Source organism: Danaus plexippus, chromosome 11 (assembly GCF_018135715.1).
Source record: "Danaus plexippus chromosome 11, MEX_DaPlex, whole genome shotgun sequence".
Taxonomy (NCBI): Eukaryota; Metazoa; Arthropoda; class Insecta; order Lepidoptera; family Nymphalidae; genus Danaus; species Danaus plexippus.
In genome coordinates, this window is record NC_083544.1 from 2,303,461 (window position 1) to 2,323,009 (window position 19,549).

Below are 19,549 nucleotides of genomic sequence, written 5' to 3' on the forward strand. Positions count from 1 at the left end.
TTAATTTATTTGATATGAGCTCCAGTAAAATATAACTAAATTTTCACATTAAAAAGGTTCTATATCTTCATTTGTTTTTTTTAAAGTATGAACTAAGAATTCCTTTGATTGAATATCACCTTTATTATTTAAAATATTTTCATTTTATAGACATGTTGTACAACGTATCACGGAGTTGTTATTCTTTACAGATAAAGCATGAGAGGAATGCATTTATGAGTCGTGACATACAACTTGTTATATATTATTTTATAGAATACTACAATGAACAATGTCTACAATCTACATGATCTTACAAAAAATTTAGAAGTGATAATAAAATACCTTAAGTTTTATTTTGTCTCTTTAAACATACTTTTCTATTTTAATGTGATCTAAAAGTTTCGCGATTATTCATTTAAATAAAACGAATATTTTCGGATTTAATGTTTTTTATTCGTTTAACTTCATACTCCCGACGCATCGGTTACTTTGTAGCAACCGTGACCAAGGGCATGCAAGATTTCAACTCGTCTGTATTTTAAATAACATATAATATTTATATTTATATTTCAATTTTAATAAAAAAGTGAATATCAATCCTTCCTTTATCAAACGTTCCTTTTATAGGACTATATTCTTATTAGTATACGACTATATTCTTAATAGAAAGTCTAAGTCTAGTATTATTTAAGTGTACTCTAAGTCTAGTCTAGTAATTTTACATGTAAGACGTCAAATGACACTTTATTTAAACGTGTTTTCTAGTTACCAAAGAATTCTTTTAAACAGAATTCCAAACTTGTAGACTAAAGTGCAATTCTAAGTTTTTAACGAACTAAATTACGTAAGAGGGTCATTATTACAGAACGTCTAAGATTTTAAAAGGAAGCATTGACATAACATTATCTTTAAAAAACAGTTGCTCTTTTGTAAAGTTGTTTGTGCAATAATGCTATTGGTAATACTGCATAATACGCACTAACTTCTTATCACATTCTTCATTGTAATACATATTGTTAGTAACATCATATTATTAAACGTTGAATTATTTAAAGAAAAAACGATTAATGTTTTTACGTTCAAAAATTACCTCAATTCTTTGACTCATTTATAATAATTTTTGATATAATAAGAACAAATCTATTTCAGCATAACAGGTTTATAAATTTAAAATCTCACCTGTATGTGTACTTCAAGTTTGTATCGTGCCTACATACGGTATGCTAATAGTTTATCATTCGTACGTTTTTAAACATTATAGAATTTAACTTAGGCTGTCGAATGGTAAAGGGAAACGCTTCGTTTGTAATGTGAGTATCCAAACGTGTGCTAAGCACATTGAATTTGATTTGTTGTAACATTTTTTTTATATCAGAGGTGGCAAACGAGCAGACGGTCTACTTGATGAGAAGTAGTCACCGTCGCCCATGGACATCTGCAACATAAGAGATGTTGCGGATGCGTTGCCAGTCTTGTTTGTTGAGGAAGATGTAAGGTTGGGAATAATGAGATGGCAGGAAAGGGTGTGAACAGAGAATGGGCCACCGGCTCTCGCATTCATCGGAGGAAACGCAGCTATTAAAGATTACTCCACCCGAACTTCTGTGACAGGGTGCTGGGTGGTACTGCCCCGGTGGAGCCAGCCCACGTTCGAGTTGAAGTAACTTTACCACAGCTAGGCTCTACCACCGTTAAAAACATCTAAACTGTTACTTTTATAATGTTAAATGTTAGAATTGTAATATACACTTCTTTCGATCACGCTCAGAAGCCGTATTTGGGAGTTTATTATTTTAATAACGCTTTTACTAGCACTTGGTAGGCTATAACCTGATGAGTCGATTACAAGAAAACACCTTGATACTTTAAAATGGTTTTATACTTTCAAGCTCAACCGTCTCGATCGGTATCCAACAGCGAGTGACCGATCGAGTTCCGTTTTAAAAAAACATACCATATTAAAAAACATAAATAAAATAATACCCTACGTAAAAAAAACTATCACTTTACAAAAATAAATCGGTAAAACATTTCCTTTAAATCGATATAAGTTAAGTAGTCATAATTTAATACTATTAGAAGTTATTATAAATATTAACGTCATTTAACAAACAAAATGTGATATTCCATATCAAGGATTAATATGTCGGTAACAGAATTTATTACCTTTTATTTATCTTCATAATATTTTAACTCCTAAATAACTACAGTATATAGTTACTACTAAATATAATATATTTTTAACCTATTTTAGTGCCGTTTTTTCTACTAACCGTTTAAATGTGGCTTAAATATTATACGATATTTTGTACCCTCAACATAAAAAATTTATCGCTCGCAGAAAAAAACTCTTTTATAACCATACTATAAAAGTACTATATATTTTTAATTTCGTTGTGTGATTTATGAAACAATCGAAAACCTTGATTCTTAAAAGCAAATAGTTTACAACAGTTGCTTAAAGCTTCTGTAATATTTCCCAATATTTTAAATTAGTTTATTTTCTATTAACGACAGACTTCGCAATTTAATATTTAGGATGAAATATATGAGAAAAAAATATCTCATAATTATTTATTTAATTTCAATATTGTAATAGTTGGCATTATGTTACGTATGTAGTGATTTAACAATAAAAAAAAAAAAACTGGAGCCGCAGACATTTTGAATAAAAACTAATAATGGCCGTTAAATCGATTAACCTTAATTCACTTGACTTATATAATAAAAGTTTTTCACTCATCTCTTCATCAAACGCTGTGTTATTTTATTCGTACATTGAGACTAACTAATGTCACAAATTATACAGTACCAAAATTATGTTGTACCCAGATTTACTTAATTCTATCCTTAATGTATATAAAATTGGTCTTAAGCGTATCCTCAGGGTTATAGTTAACTTGTTTGTTGTCGTTCTTCTGATGTTTTTCTATTTGTTGCAGGTAACAGGCGTTTCAACATCTGAATCAGCAACTATAATTGTTCTTTAAAAGGTATGACCGATTAACCGTCGCAGATTCTTCGTTGCATTCGATTTAAATTTCAATGGGATGTTGTAAATTATTTCAAAAAACATAATTTTTTGCTGCAAATTTCCGATCTCTGCCAAACAAATGTTTTGCAATTTCTGATAGGAAAGATGACTTCTCCGACCAAATTCTGACCAATTTTTTATATTATACAAAAATTACTTGTGTCGTATTACGAAAATATGCAATTATTGCCATTATAATTTACTATATGAAATTAATTTTGTTCTAATACTTTTATTATATAATTCACTTCACCAAGTTACATAAGCGTGAGAAGGTAATATCTCATATTCTTACATGAAATTAAAAGTAACACAAGCATAGAAATTAAATCAGCTGGTGTTACCATATCTTAAGTTCTGATAAACAGCTTTCGAGTTTGTCTTTGATACATTGTTATAAGGTGAGGGAATTCAATCCGTAAATTAATTATGATAAGGTTTATATTATTTTATGAGTTATCTTAATAATAATTATCTGCGATGGTTGCGGAAGATAATTTACCATCATTTTCTATTTCCTAAAACATTTCCTTAATTACGAAAGAATTACAACGTCTGTTACAGTCAAATGAAACATGGGTTACGCTGCATACATATAATATTAATATGCTGTTGTTAAAGAACCAAATTAAATTTGGCTACATGGTTAAGATTCTGCTAAAGTTACCAATTAAACCCACAGGCGTTAGTAAATGTAGATTACATTTGTTAATTTCAAATAAAGTATAACTTATTTTAAATATGTTGTAACCCATGTTTAATATATCTTAAATGACATACGTCACGACATGTCAGCGACATTTAGCATCGTCACGAATCCGTAACGTGAAGATTCGTGATATGTAAACATTGGAATTACAGCTAAGGACATTCATCATGGATTTTGTAAACATTACATTATCATTACCACTTTAAGTAATTACTCAGAAAGAACAAGGTAACTTCAGTTACAACGTATACAGTTGTACAAAATATACGTGTATTTGGTAGAGTTATTTTATGATTATCAGTTGTTTAATCAAGTTTGGTTACTAATCTGTTTCGCGATTTTTTATATTGAATATAACATATTCAAGTAAGTGTCCATCAAATCCACCAAATGTTAGTTGTCAAAGCTTGTACTCCATGATCAATGTTCCGTTAAATTTTGATAAATTTAAAAATTACATCACAACTATAAGACAGTTATTAGTGGTTCCGTTCACAAAATAAGCAGTTGTGACGATCGTTTGGAATTCCGATATCAAAAATGGCGAGACTAAGTATATTCTAGTATGCCGCCCGCCTCCAAAGTACGTGATGTAACGGTTGTCGGCGCGTGCGCATGTATCCAAACGTAATAGAATAAAACCTTAAAAATTCGAGGGACAACGAGTACCAAAAAAGAAAAATTATTGGTATCTATTTGAACGCTCAAAAATGTATGTTTATCTGCTTATAAATGACTGTGAAAAATTTAAAATTGTATAAATGATGTCGTATATATTTGAGGTTTCCTGTTCCTTTTTGTTGAAGTTACGTTACATTTCATTATAGTGAAAATATGTTCTACAGTTTTTCGTAACTTGAATTTCTTCCTGTACATATGTATAAAGTTGAGATTATGAGGGAAAAACATTGGACATGTTTAAAGTTTTACTGCTAGGCCCTAGGCAAAAATTTAATATTTTTGAGTGATATAAGTTTTTTTTGCTGTCGGTTGATACGGTCGTAAAATTATTACGTGTGCGTGTGCCCCATCGTTGGTTGTCTATGGTACTGATGGTGCAAGTCCCAAGTTATGCAACCGTTATACACTAACGACTACGTTTGACCAAAGCTATTTATAAGTAAGACTACGGATTCATATGTTAATAATGTATTTAAAAACAAAATATACAATGTTTTATTTTTCACTTATTTCAATACTCATCTCCTCGATCTTCAGTAGTTTCTGGTAAAGGGCTATTTGCCAGCGGCCACACTAAGGCGATATACCACTTTTCTCCAAACACATTGATAAAATTCCTCTTCATCGCCGACAAATTGTTCCTAAAAGTACTCCTTGTATTTTCCTTGTATTCGTGGGATGTTTCACCTCTTAACACATTTCTGGTGTGAAAAACAAACAGTCCTCCAGACCATATAACAAGACCGACATTGAGAAACAGAAAGAAAACGTACAAATCCTTCATACCCATCGGCTCTGGTATCAAATAACGTAGAAATGGATTTACGATTCGGCAAACTGATACATATATCTCATATTCATCGTATTTAGACACAACGTAATAAAAATTGAAGTAAGTCGAATACACCATTGATATGAATATGTATGTAAGGTACGTGACATAGTATCGCTGGTTCCGTAATCCAATGCAGCGTGAAAAAAAGAAGCAGTGATGGTCGCGCTTGAGAATGCATGCGTTGCATTTTTTACAATGCCAGGCCTTCGCTGGTCGATACATTTGGCAAGATTCGCAGAACTCCTCGCAATTATGCGACCGAGCTCTCATTTTTATGGTCGTGTCAGTAAAGATGCCCAAAATCATATTGCCAACGATATTAATGAAGAAAAACATAGATAATAATATATGGAATGCGTGCTTCATTGTACTGAATTCGTACGTCGTCACTATAATGGGTCTCACAACGACCATCTCGAAGATAAAAAAATAGGGAGTTATAACGAATACTAATGTATAGCACATACTTTTTTCGATAATCCACTTAAATTTCCTCAAACCTCTCAGCAGAAACATTTTAACAATTTGTGGTAACTATTAAAGGTGAAGTTTATCAATGACACATAAAAAAGTGACAGTATGGTTTAGGTTAACGAATAAAGAGGTTAGAAACTAAAGAGTTTCGTTAAATTCATAACTGATGGCACGTTCAAAATTTATTCAACAATGAATGCTGATGAATCTTAAAGTAAACAAGCATATAATATGAAAATAACAAGGATATCTCATTATCTTTGTATCAATACCCGTCTATCTATCATACGTAATATACATATAATATGCGCCTGCGCACGATATTGGCATTTAATCGAGCGACAGCTAGCCTGTCACCGCTCCTACTGCTAATGGATTGTATTTCCACCGTTGCTTAAGAGCATACGTATTATATTACATGCTTCTTGTATAACTGTAAAATGGTTTAGCTTGTTGAACAAGAATTCTGTCACAATGTTTAAATATCTTTTTCTACTCATATTTTTGTAGTCTCTTTTCTCAAACTGCGTAAAAAGTAAAAGTTTGCTAGTATGAGTAATTTATCTAAGTTTATGATCTATATGTCTTCAATCAGTCACAGAGTCGGTAACTTAATATAGACGAGGAAGCATTCCTATCGTAACAAATTTTTGCATAACTTTAATGTCATATGTTACAATAGAGAGATGAAATGAATACTTCCATTATTATATGATAGCTTAATAGACATCGCGTTGGCAACACAATAAAGTTATTTATGCCAGTTATTGGCAATAATGATACAAAATTGTAGGTCTTGAATGTATATTCATACTTTTTAAACAGCGTTATAGCTTCTGTCTATACAGCCAAGGCCGATGTGGATGCTTAGCTTAGCCGTTGTATTACGAAATTGATATATATAAACATTGAATACAAATCATTTTATATGAAATGTATTTCTAATGCTCAACTATAACTACCCACAATCATTAGCCACACAGCTTTGTCATTCTTATGTTAATTATAACGAAAGATAACAGTGAGAATGCGGACGTTAGTTTTATATTTACATATAAATGAACTGTGGCTGTCATTACGACAATCCTTGTTAGAGCCTTACGAGGTGAAAGTGGGATATTACTAAATGTTAGTCGGCTTAAAGTAAAAGTGAATTAGATTAGACTTTCAAGCTTATTTATGTATATGATAGGTATGTTGTCGCTCCTTGTATGATCAGGTCGTTGATAAAGCTCGAGGCAGTTCAGAGTTATTTTTATTAAGTAGTTATATGTTGAAATTTTTATAATAATCCATCAAATTAGCATATCTAATCTGTTCTCCTTATATGATATGTAATAATGGAAATGTCGACAATTTTTTTTTTAGATTACGATTAAAATGACCGCTTGTTAAGTCATCAGATAAAAATGATGTTAGTTCAAGCTCGACATACAAAGTATCAAAGGAGGTTAAGGTTTTTTTATAAATATTACATTGAAATCTTTAAAAAAAAATCTTAATTCTAAGTCTATATAATAATTTGATGCTTTTTAAAGATAAACTAATATAACAAAGAAGTCTGTACTAAAAACGCTTATAATAAATTCTAATATATTTAATAAGGGAGAATGTAAAAAAAATATACCATAATCTTGATTGCACATTCATTGCTTTGGAGTAAACAAGTTTCAAAGTCTGCGCAATATATAGTTTAACATATAATCAAACCGAAAAAAAACCTCTTTATTTTAGGATCGTGAGAAATGTGTTTTTGTTTGTAAACATTATATTTTATGTTGCAATCATGGCGTCGGACGTAAAAATTAATAGTAACTCGTGATTTGGCATTCATTAAATGGAAATAAAAATTATTTACTTGTACACAGACTTCTAGATGTCATAAAACATTCATGCTTAATAAAAAGGATGTTTTGTTTTTCGTGTCGAATGTATTACGTGTATATTCCGTTAGTTTTGTTTGTTACGGAAACAGGAACGGAAACGCAAGGAATCGGAACTTTATATTCACAAACACGCAATAACCCACACGTATTGTTGATTTGACCTATAATTTACGCATTTGAATTTTTTGTATATATATATTATTTTGTAACGCGTATTACAGATGTTGCATAACGAAAAGAAAGTATAATATTTATACGCCTTTTAAGTTCATTATACAATACTGAGAATTGTAAAAGGTTAGGTGAAAGTTAACACCATAATTTTTCCTGAGATATAGCTTTAGGTAACATAATTATTGTACTAATATTGTATATTTCTCAAAAATCCTATAAACACAAAAACAAAAATGTTTCTAAATGTTTCTTAATTGCGTAAAAAATGCAGAAATTTTATGTCTATGTAATGTAATGAAATTTTTTCTTAGTGTATTATGCGCTTTTTTCGATCCTATATCCTTAACGCGATCATGGAATACGGTAGTGCAAACTTATAGTACGGGTAGTGTTGTAGTAATTCTGTTCTATTTCATAATTCGATCGTATAAGGACACATCCAACGATGCGTTCAATCGTTATCGTTCAGCAACAGTGAATAAAGATCTTCACTCAACTTTGAAATCCCTTCGCAATTGTACGTGATGTTTTACGGACTTTTTATATCAGATGGAAACATTAGTTTTTTATCAAAATTAAAGTAATAAAAGTTGACATCGTTATTTTTAAATAAATTCCATATAAGGAGACGCTTTGTTTGTCCATCATAATATTATGATTGGGTTAATCTATTTCTAAGACGTCATTCGTTTTGTTGATGTAGAAAACTATTAATAATGATTTAGTATTATATACCTATAATAAAGTTGTAACTTTACATCGCATAAATATTAAAGATCGTAAATTACCCAGTTCTATAAACTTTTACGTAAACCACTTTCTTTATTAATTATATGGTGTAGAATCATGTTTGACTAGGGCATTACAGAGGCAATTTATTTGTAATGGCATTAATTCCATACGATTATATAGATATTAATTGTTAAATTTCTCTATTAAGTTATATAAGCGTGTTACTTTGAGGGCGAGGCCGGAAAAACCGATATAATTTCCGTTCAGAAACGTTTATCGGTTTAGAATTATAAAACGGACATATACCGATTTAACGGTTGAATAAATTCATTCAACTAGCCTTTATGAAAATTTTATTTTTTATAATGATATTGCGTCTATTTTAATATACATATTAATAAACAATACAGAACAGACGTGGGTTACGTCTTGACATCTTCAATTCTTACTTAACATTTATATCAAAGGCGTAGCTAATTCAAATAATTTAATTCGCCATATTGGACTGCTATTCATAGTTAAACATGCATTTTATTACCTAACTAGGTTGTTTGTGGGTTATCAATTAGCATTCGACTGTAACGAATCGATTGGATATTATCGATTAGATGGTATCGATTGGATGGTATCGATGCAAGAATTGATATCGCCTCACGGCCGCGCCCCCCGTGACCTATACATTTTCTCGATTAATACTACATTTGCTATACTGTCAATATAGTTTTATTCGACATTCATAGCTGTGAAACTAAATGCTATAGGATGATTAATAAATTTGGAATAGGTTTATTGTTTTTTGTGCATGAATTTTTTTTAGTGATATTAAAGTCACGGATTCTTTAGATTTAATTTATGCATTAGGTGTTCGCGTCTATTATTTGAATTTAATATATTATCTGTGGTTTTGGATTATGTTATTATAAAGATAATATTTTGTAGTATTTTTTTCATTATATATGTATATAAATATTTAAGTATATAATATGAAAGATTTATTGAAGTATTAAAAAAAATTGTTTTCGAATAAATTATAGGATTAGAATCTATGACATAAATTGACTGATTTTTGCTGTTGACTTATTTATTTTCTATGGGAATATGCAAGAGAAGAATACTTTGTAATAATATTATAAATAAAATCAGTTTAAAGTACCATAACTATGACGGTCACTTAACTCGTTTTATAACTATTTATTTAGAAAACATTACATTAATGAACAATTATTTATATTTAATTTTATTTCCAATGTTCTAATATGACAGAATTTTTTTTTAAATTCTTTTTAGATTTATTTTATGTAAAAGTGGTATAATACTCTATGGAATATTACCCCTAATAAAAAAATCATAGGTGTTTAGAAGTGAAAATTATAATAACCAATTTTGATGTTGGTAAACGTGGAAATGTAACGTTTTGTAACTATTTATTATAAAATTAATTATATTAAAAATTTGAATGTACTTTATGACTTTCGGTAACTATCATATATAATCTACTTCTTCACATAATGAGATCTAAGATTTTCGCGAGTATTCATTTAAATCGGTTACTTTGCAGCAACCGTGATCACGGGCAGACGAGGTGTGAATGCCCGTGATCACGGTTGCTGCAAAGTAACCGAAACGTCGGGATTATGTAGTTTTTAAATAATAAAATCCGCGTAGTAAATCCGAATAATACTAGTTTCATTTAATCTACTTCTGTCAATGTCCATGTCCAAATTGGCTTTCCCAAATATTTAAATACATAGGAAAAATTTACTCTTTACATATTTTTTTTACCAACCGAACTATCGAATGTATATAAAAACAAAAGATTGATCATTAATAAGTTAAATTAACTGTAAAACATTATCTGTTCTAAGTTAATGACAGATTTATGTTTTAAAGATGGTCGTCGGAAGACAAGTATTCATTAACTAATTATTAGGAAAGTTGTGGTTACAAATGTCATGAAAGATAGTTTTATGATAAAATAATTTCTTTAAAAAAATATTTATAAACAATCAAAAATATAAAAAAAAACAATTTTGAAATGTTTCTTGTTTACTGCGTAATAAAAAACAATGTTATATTTTACGTGCTGGTATGGCTGATATCTTTTAAACCTTTGCCATTTTCAATATGTTCTATTGAAGCAAATGCATTACAAAATAATAGTGACCCAGTTTAACTAGAAACATATTTGTAAACATCGTAACCAATTCAAAATGTAAAGATCAGTTTACATAACTGTGCCATCTTGATATTTAAATTAAATTTACGATTTTTTTTAATTAGAAGAAGACATTCTCTAATTGACATTAAATTTAAACATGAAAGTGACCCACTGATACAGATAACTCAATACATTCGGAGTGGAACTGAAGCGCTTTAATTGCTATATCAAGCATAAATTTTATGTAAAAGAAACTCGAGAATCCACTTTGTATGGAATACTGATCAAAATATCTTCAATATATTAATTGTTACAGTAAATATGACGCAAAAATGGCAAGGGTATTGAGTAACAAGTACATAGTAATGTCTTGTTATTACTGCGAATGCGCAAACGCAGGTCAGCGGTTCAAAGAAAAGAGAAAATTAGATCGATCGCAACATGTTACGTAAGAGCGAAAGGTTGACCATAATTATGTAGTAAACTCGGTTCTGATCATTCTGAGTGTTGAGTCAGTAACAGGTAATTGTAAATCTAATCTATCTTACCTGCTGCAAAGGTTAGTATTATCTCTCCATTTGTAATGCAGTTGGATTTTGAGATTGGTCATTCTTATTTATAATGACTTAATTATTTATAAAACAAAAATATATTTCCTTTAAAACTTGAATGTATTATAATAAAACGAATCCTTCCTCCTTTTTAAATACACAAGTTTTTAGAACGTAACACATAAATATTAATGAAGTCACACGGAATACGAACGCGCCGCTTGCACAATATTTTATGCATATAACTAACAAGATATTTTCATATGAATATAAGAAAAATCTATTCAAATTAAACTATTCCCTATGACAAGTCTATATTGAAGTCTTTTAAAGAAGGTTATTATAGTATTACGATCTTTTAAAATTTGTAGCAATTTTGATGATCATTTTTATTTTTTTGACAAATTAAGAAGTTCCTATCATTATAATATGAACAAAATTCTTATGATTAACAACGTGCGAGACCGGCTGATCATGGATGAGCGACAGACTGTTTGTAAAAGGATTGTTTTTAATAACACCTTTGACAGTTTTCATTGGATTAAGTTCTATGAACCAACGGCCAGATTAAGCCATAACAATGGTATTTAGAAAGTGGTTGTCCTTGTAGGTAAAAGGGAGTGAAAGTGCGGAGAGATAAAAACTCTCTCGTCTTATGAGTCTCAAGCCTAAACTCACACTACAATAACGGTCATGATTTCTTCTCGTTACAACAAACTACTGTCATTATTTGCTTTGATCTTCTTACATAGCACTTGTAAAAACTATGAGACGGAAGTTGTCTTAAACAATTTCTTTTTTTTTTGTAAATTTAAGTAACCAATATTCAATCATATACTTTCACGTCAGTTAAAGAGATTCGGTATTAAAGCAAGGATACGCACAGCAATAGACTGGATTTTGTGATCTCTGATCACTTCTGCTTTAAGTCGTAACCCGGGATTCTATGATCAAAGTTGAATCAAAATGAATAGTGTCTGATATCAGAGTATCATTACAATATCCAACATTATTGCATTATCAGAATTATATTCGTCCGACCTAAAGCCCAAAACCTTAAATGGTTTTCACAAAAAATTTGATTGCGCTATGGAAGACATTGACGGTGTTAAAAAAAAATATTATAAAAACTCATCGTGTCAGAGACCGCGATGGCGTCTTTGAAATTTGCTTTTCAAAATCAAAATCCTCGTATGAACGTTAATTGGTTGACTGAGATTGTGCAATAAAATCGAATTTTAATTCCCCGTTAATGTTATATTTGACATTGCTGAAGAACATTTTGTTGTATAGTATTAAGAAATTTATTTTTTTGAATTGAATGTATGTAGGTATATGAATTTATTGACTTTGAATTGAAAAAAGAATATAAGCATGTATATAAATATAGAAAATGAGTGTCTGAACAGTGGAAGTTTTTTGATATTTCGAAAAATAAATGATTTCTGTATGTAATAGTTTTTCTGGTCGACTAGAGATGCTGCGACCCAACACGATCTGTCCGTTTTTTTGTCTACATCGTTGCGATGTCTCTGTAAATAACAATTATCTACGACCGAGAATATTTACTCAGAAATTTATTTATAATTTTAAATTAAAAATGTTATATCAGGCAAACAAAAATATTAATGCGAGAGAGGTAATGTGAATTTTATTCTTAGTTGTTTTCTAAGATTTCTAGTATATATTTTTGTTAATTCTTTCGTCATTTTACACTAAAATGTTTATTAACAATTTATCAAATAAATAAATAACAGTTAATTAATACATAAAATGAAGTAGCATTGAAAATCACTTCGCAAACTCAACGAACCAAACTCAACCTTTCTGCGAATGATGCCAGATATTTTTTTTATAAAATCAAGGAAAACATGAGATGTGAAGGAAGTTGTAATTCACTCCAAAATACAAGACTCCGTCCGGAATGATTTTATTATAAGGATATAGTTTACAACAGAGCTATGTTTGTATAGTTTTTTAAATCAAAGTATTATCTAATTGTATAGACTTATTAAAGGCTGTCTTTTAATTATCTATTTAATCTCAATTTAATGCTACTTCAGTCCTAAAAAACATCTTACCCTATACAATAGGGTCTATCCGTGCATATTTTTTAAATAACTCCTTATAGTAAAAGAATCTGTGATTTGATATAACTCTAGAAATTTCGTATAAGTTTTTTCATTGAAGCTGTTGTGTAGAATTTAATGTCAATTCTAGTGTTAAATTGTAAAGAAAAAATTATAATTACGTATTAATATCGTATATTTAAGAACACAGTATCCATAAATTTGTGATCATATAAGAAAAAACTAATTTAGATCACGGCTCTATGAGTCAGTGACGTGGTCACTATTCTATGTTGAACCTAAGTTTAATCGCTGGCAATCGAATGCATTGCTGATGGATTACGAATTGCTATAAAGAAATAAGTCGACCATGTTAAGGAAACATAAACGACTCGAGGCCGGGACCACACCTCTTTTATATTACGCTTTATTATTTACTGATATATGTAACAAAAAACAACATATATATATATATATATATATATATGTATGTGTTTATAAACTGTTGTTTGACGGCATAACAATCTTTATAATATATTCATTTAATAGAATGATAAGCATTTTGAGTGTTGACTCTTTTTGGAAAAAATAATGTTTGTTATAAAAAATCATTGCTTATTAAATTAGTTTAGTTTTATTTTTAAATTACTCGTCTAAAAGAGAGGTTATCTTTTAAAATATAGGTACGTTTCCTGATGTCTCTTTACAGTAAACGGAATAACACCATTAATTTGCCTAGATTTCATCAAGCAGTAGGTATTTGTGGGATTTAGTAATGAAGAAAGCACGTATAATATTTTAAATTTATGCTGCTTTTTAACGTCCAAGTAACGTTGTGGCTAATATTTAAAATAGGAAATTTAGAATGAAAATTTCATGAACGCAAGATAGGACACGATAGCTCAATTGGCAAAGCAACTGGAATTCGATGTTCCGGATGTGGCGGGCTCGATTCCTGGTCACACCGATGAATTTTTCATTCTATAATTTCTGAATTCCAACTTAGACCACTTCTTCATCTAGATTTAGGGTCCTAACCTAAAAGGGAAAAAAGGTCTAAGTTGTTTTCCTTACATACTAAATTTATACGAAACAGAATAAAAAAAAAAACTGAAAAAAGGTTCTCTCAATATATTAGTAGTATATTGCCTTTTACTGGTTTACTGGCTCTACATTTATTCCCAATAAGTAAGACAGGTTGACATAAAATTTTTAAAATAAGTAAAAATAAACTTTATTTTGTGAGTGCGAAGGTTTAAATTTATTATGAATACTCTCAATCTGACATGTTTATCTAATGGTAATGAAAGGTGTCGACCTCAGTTTGTTTCCCGATACCATTAGCTGCTTGTAACCTGCTCAAGATCTTTCAATTTACCGATTTCAATCACAAGCAAATAAGTACAATAATAAATGAATATCTAATATTTTCAACATCTTCTTTACATAAATATTTTCTCTAGTTACACGACAATGCTTTGAAAATGGGCTAATCTTAACTTATATCCCTCTTTTAATTTTTCATCTCTATATTTCAAACAACGTCCGTAGGTTATACAGGGTGTTACTTTGTTCATTATTTCAATCATTTCTATATTCTTCGTTTGTAATAATAATAATAATGAATCGTGAAACAAATATCGGTTTAATATATATTTTAGGTTGTATATGCTACTTATTATTTTATATGTTAATAATATAATTAAAGACATATGAAATTCTTCACCTTTATATATAGGTGCATGTTATGGAGGATATAAAATGTCAAGTAGTACTTAAAATACTTCTACTAATACAAAATTAATGTTATTATGAAAAATATTGCTAATTAAATGTCGACTTATCGTATCTTCTAATGTGATCAAAACGCAGCAAGGCTATAGTGAGCCATGGGTGACCTCGTTATATTGTACCCATATTTAACCGGTTAGAGACATTCGCAGCTCGCCTTCATATGAATTGCTACCTTTACGTTACATATAATCATACGCACATTAATACGTAAATATATACTAGCTATTAACCGCAACTTCATCCGCGTTTCTCGAAAGCTTCAATAGCAGGTAGTTTCGTAATGTATTTCAGTTAAACCGTTAATAATATTAGCCGGGAAATAATGAAACACAAGCAAATTAATCACGATGTTACTTTAAGCTCAAACATCATAAGACAAAGAATATTACATAGGCTTATTTAATTTAATTACCTAATGTGTGTCAATTGATTTGGACTGAACAGCCAAGTACAGATGAAAGAAGGTTGATTAAATATTTATCAATAAAAATTACTATCTATTATGTTGTTAGACAATCGAATGAAGAACATTTAACACATTCTAAGATATGAAAAACAATATTATTTTACTGTGATACTTTCATGATATGTCGACTAATTATAATTCATATATGTAATTAATATCTTAATATATAGTATATACTTACATATATACTATATATTATACTTACATAAATACTATATATTATATTTTATTCTCATAAAGATGTTAGAATATATTTTATATCACGATCTTTACATTTATATAACAAATGACCCAGACCCAAAAGAAGTTCAAATAGCTTGACCCTTGAAATTTGACCCGAAGGTCAATTATATGTCGGATGACAATACATGTCATACAATGGATCTAACGTGTGATTCTCCAATCACTTTGGACCATGACTCTTTGATGATTATTCTAATATATGATAACTGAATTATATAATAATGTTATATATATATATATATATATATATATATATATATATAACATTCTATCAATGGGAACTTTGACCAATTTTGAGCATTTTGACCGCCCAGATGTTATAATAATATATTGTAAATAAACGATTAGTGCCTATCGTAACAGAATTTAACATAATTAATTTTAAATACACATTACAAAAAGTACTGCTTTTGTTTCGGCAGCGGAAGATGCAGAAGATGATTGTTAGAACACAATTTTGTCAAAACATTTTAGTTTTTGACAATAATTCTCGGATTGATTGACTTCAATCTTTCTACACTTTGTGAAGAACTATTATAGTATTGAATTTTGAATCATATAACAGTTCCTATTAAAGACATCGTTCCCTTCCTTTTCAATTAATATTTGCTCGGATATTTACACCAAAACGTATCTATGAGCGAAGGTAACTAATATAATATAAAGGACAATTTTTTTTTCTGATCACAATTATTATTAATCGCAAAATGCATTTTAACACACAATATTTTTTTCTTTTGAAATGATACTATTTAGCAGATTAATCATTTTTCTTAGAATGGCAGGGGATTTTAATGTAAACAGAACAGTTTTCTTGAAAATGTTCTCACAGAAACGTGATAGAATTATTTATTGACAACAGAATGGCATTCAAATATATATTATAGTCTGTGGATGAGGCGCTACAAAATGTTATACAATATATTCACACAGAGGTGACAATACATTGACGAACACGAAATGTTCAAGATAACAAAAATACATCATTTAAAAATAGAATAGATCGAGAAAAACCTAAAATAATTTCAACCAAGCTGACGAAAAATGTGTTTGGGGTTAGATTAAGTAAAAAAAAAATAAACTTTTTTTTTTTAAATACCCATGATTTTTTTTTAAATCCTCATGAACTCATCCAAGACGCCCTATTTATAATTTATTAGGATAATTATATAGGATGTTTGGTTATTCTTTCATAGAAAAAAAATTATAAAATATCAGAATGACAAACACGGAAACACTTATACGTTTTATTTGATTTAAATATAGCTAAAACTTCTTTATTTTACTAGAAAGTATTTGTTTTGAATTTTATTGCAGTCTTTAATATATTAAATTCAATTTGAGTGTACACGATCTAATGTACTCTAACTTAAATAGACAAATAGAGAAGATATTTTCCTTCGAATCTGTCAGAAATATTCAACCATACAGTATAATACATAATGTTTTAAACACCGTGGTTATCGCTCTTCTATTCCCAAAACGCGTTCGTTTCGCAATTCTCTATGGACTCGCCATATACTCTACTTGGCATGCAATACAAACAGTCTGAAGTAATAGTTACGGTTGATTGTTTGAAAGGTGCTAACTGATGCCATTTGTATTATAATGGCTGCTTAGTGAGGCAACAATCACGATCATAATTGATGTTGAACTCAGAAAAATAGGTCACTGATGTTGTTGTCGTTTGAATGCATCATCACATTGAAATTTTGAGTATTAAGTCTGACTGTTCGTATATTTGTTATATTAATTTCTGTACCAATATTGTAGGGCAATAAATAAAGGAGATTTATTTTGTACACAAACATAGCTAGCAAAATTAGCGAAATTATTTGCATTATTTTTTTTTAATAAAATCAAATACTACATTGCAAAATCAAGCTCTAGAACATGAGAGTACACATATATTTATATATTTTTTTCATAGTCTTAGATATACAGATCGATATCATCATTCACTTTATTTAATTTTTGAAAATAAATAATGATGGAATAAAATAACGCAAAACAGATCGATAAATGTTTCACAAAAACATACCTAATTCATAACAATTAAAATGCAATCCAGTTAGTCAGTTACCACAAAGGATACATTCATTAGTGTTCATGTGAATATATGTATAACAATCGCCAAGATATCGATCGCGTCCAATTAAGATGTTAAACTCAAGATCGCAAGTAACCGGTGGCGATACGATCACACCAGTCGTGTTGAGTTATCATTAATAATATGATTATTCTAACGCAATAATTGTTATGGTGATGGATATCTTTTTATCAAAACACACGAACGATTCGATTACATGGTTTATTTTCGTCATAATATTAACACGTGAAGCGGAAATTATGTACCTTTAAGAAAATTTCGCAAACGAGGAAGTGCGCAAATTAATTTTTTTTCTTCATATAATGTGCATAAGAAATAATTAGTTATTTAGAGTTAACACTGCACATACTTCCATGACTTTGACACATACATAAAATACTTCAACCGTGGAGATTCCTCACTGTCTGTTTTTCCTAAATGTCAAACATAATGACATATCTATTCTAGTTTTGAATTTAATCAATTAATTATTATCGAGTATCGTAAGGCGATATCTAATAAATGATTATTTTGTTTTTTTAAATTATGTGTTAGCTAGTATTCCGCAATACTTTTTTTTGTTAAAATTATTGACACATCAGATTAATGCGAGTAGCTTTTGCGTAACGTGAACGACTCTATTAATACCACTGAATTCCTAATCGTATTACAATACAGTGTTATTTGTACATTATTTATGTATGGAATTATGAACAACAATCCAGTATGAATAAGGGCCATAATCGCTAGTATTTTTTTCAGCGTTAGTTACGTAGCTGTTCGTTAAGTCGTACTGTGTTATTTCGTATGCGTGTGCGCAGCATTAGGGCGTGTCGTCACAATCTCTTATTGTCTCATCTTAATTTCCATACCATTTGCATGCCCGACCGTTTTTCATATCTTATGGCTATGTCAAGCTTATGGCATACGAAGCAGTTAGAAGAAATTTGATTATATTAGATTTGTTTCTTATAAACAATAATATATTTAAGTTTATATTTTCTTATAAATAATATTAATATTTGTTATATAAAATAATTATATTAATTTATTAAGATAAATGAAAAAAGGTAATATATTATTTCATATTATCCTTTCATATTAAATTTTATAAAATCTCACACCTCGTCTGCCCGTGATCCCGGTTGCTACAAAGTAACTGAAACGTCGGGATTATGTAGTTTTTAAATAATAAAATCCGCGTAGTATATCCGAATAATACTAGTTTCATTTAAATGAATAAAACTCGCGAAAATCTTAGATCTCATTAATAAAATCTCCTGAAAGCAAATGGAAAGTTGAAAGATTATGGAAAAACTCGTAAGGCAAGACATTATTCTCAAATAATGCATTAGAATTAATGTTACTCGTGATATCATTTTCTCATCATTATAATAGAGAGATTCAAAGTATTCAAAGAGTTTTTAACTTCCTGTCCTATGACAAGCGTTCTATTATAAAAAACTTAATACATTAATTTATATTGTATGTCTCTCTTTTCTATACACTTATCATTATTTTTCTTGTTACAGGTATTAGAAACATCAAAAATAAAATACTCTACACTTCCGGTTCTGGAAAGTTCCCATACATTGACAACGGTTAATCTTAATTAGAAAAAAGTAATCCAAGCATAAAATTCTTGAAAATGAGGTTACTTTTGAACTCGTTT

At 29.4% G+C, this 19,549-nt stretch overlaps 3 protein-coding genes across 3 annotated transcripts in view; 1 reads left to right on the forward strand and 2 right to left on the reverse strand.

Moving 5' to 3' along the window:
* LOC116765734 (uncharacterized) overlaps positions 1–19,549 on the forward strand; it is a 62,419-nt gene that overhangs the window by 23,871 nt on the left and 18,999 nt on the right. The window lies entirely within an intron of this gene.
* LOC116765836 (calcium uptake protein 1 homolog, mitochondrial-like) overlaps positions 1–19,549 on the reverse strand; it is a 183,946-nt gene that overhangs the window by 13,696 nt on the left and 150,701 nt on the right. The gene's annotated exons all lie outside the window — the stretch shown is intronic.
* LOC133319054 (probable palmitoyltransferase ZDHHC24) lies at positions 4,859–5,789 on the reverse strand. The gene has a single exon (XM_061522025.1). It carries the CDS (start codon positions 5,755–5,757, stop codon positions 4,918–4,920), a length of 840 nt encoding a protein of 279 aa, XP_061378009.1. The 5' UTR covers positions 5,758–5,789; the 3' UTR covers positions 4,859–4,917.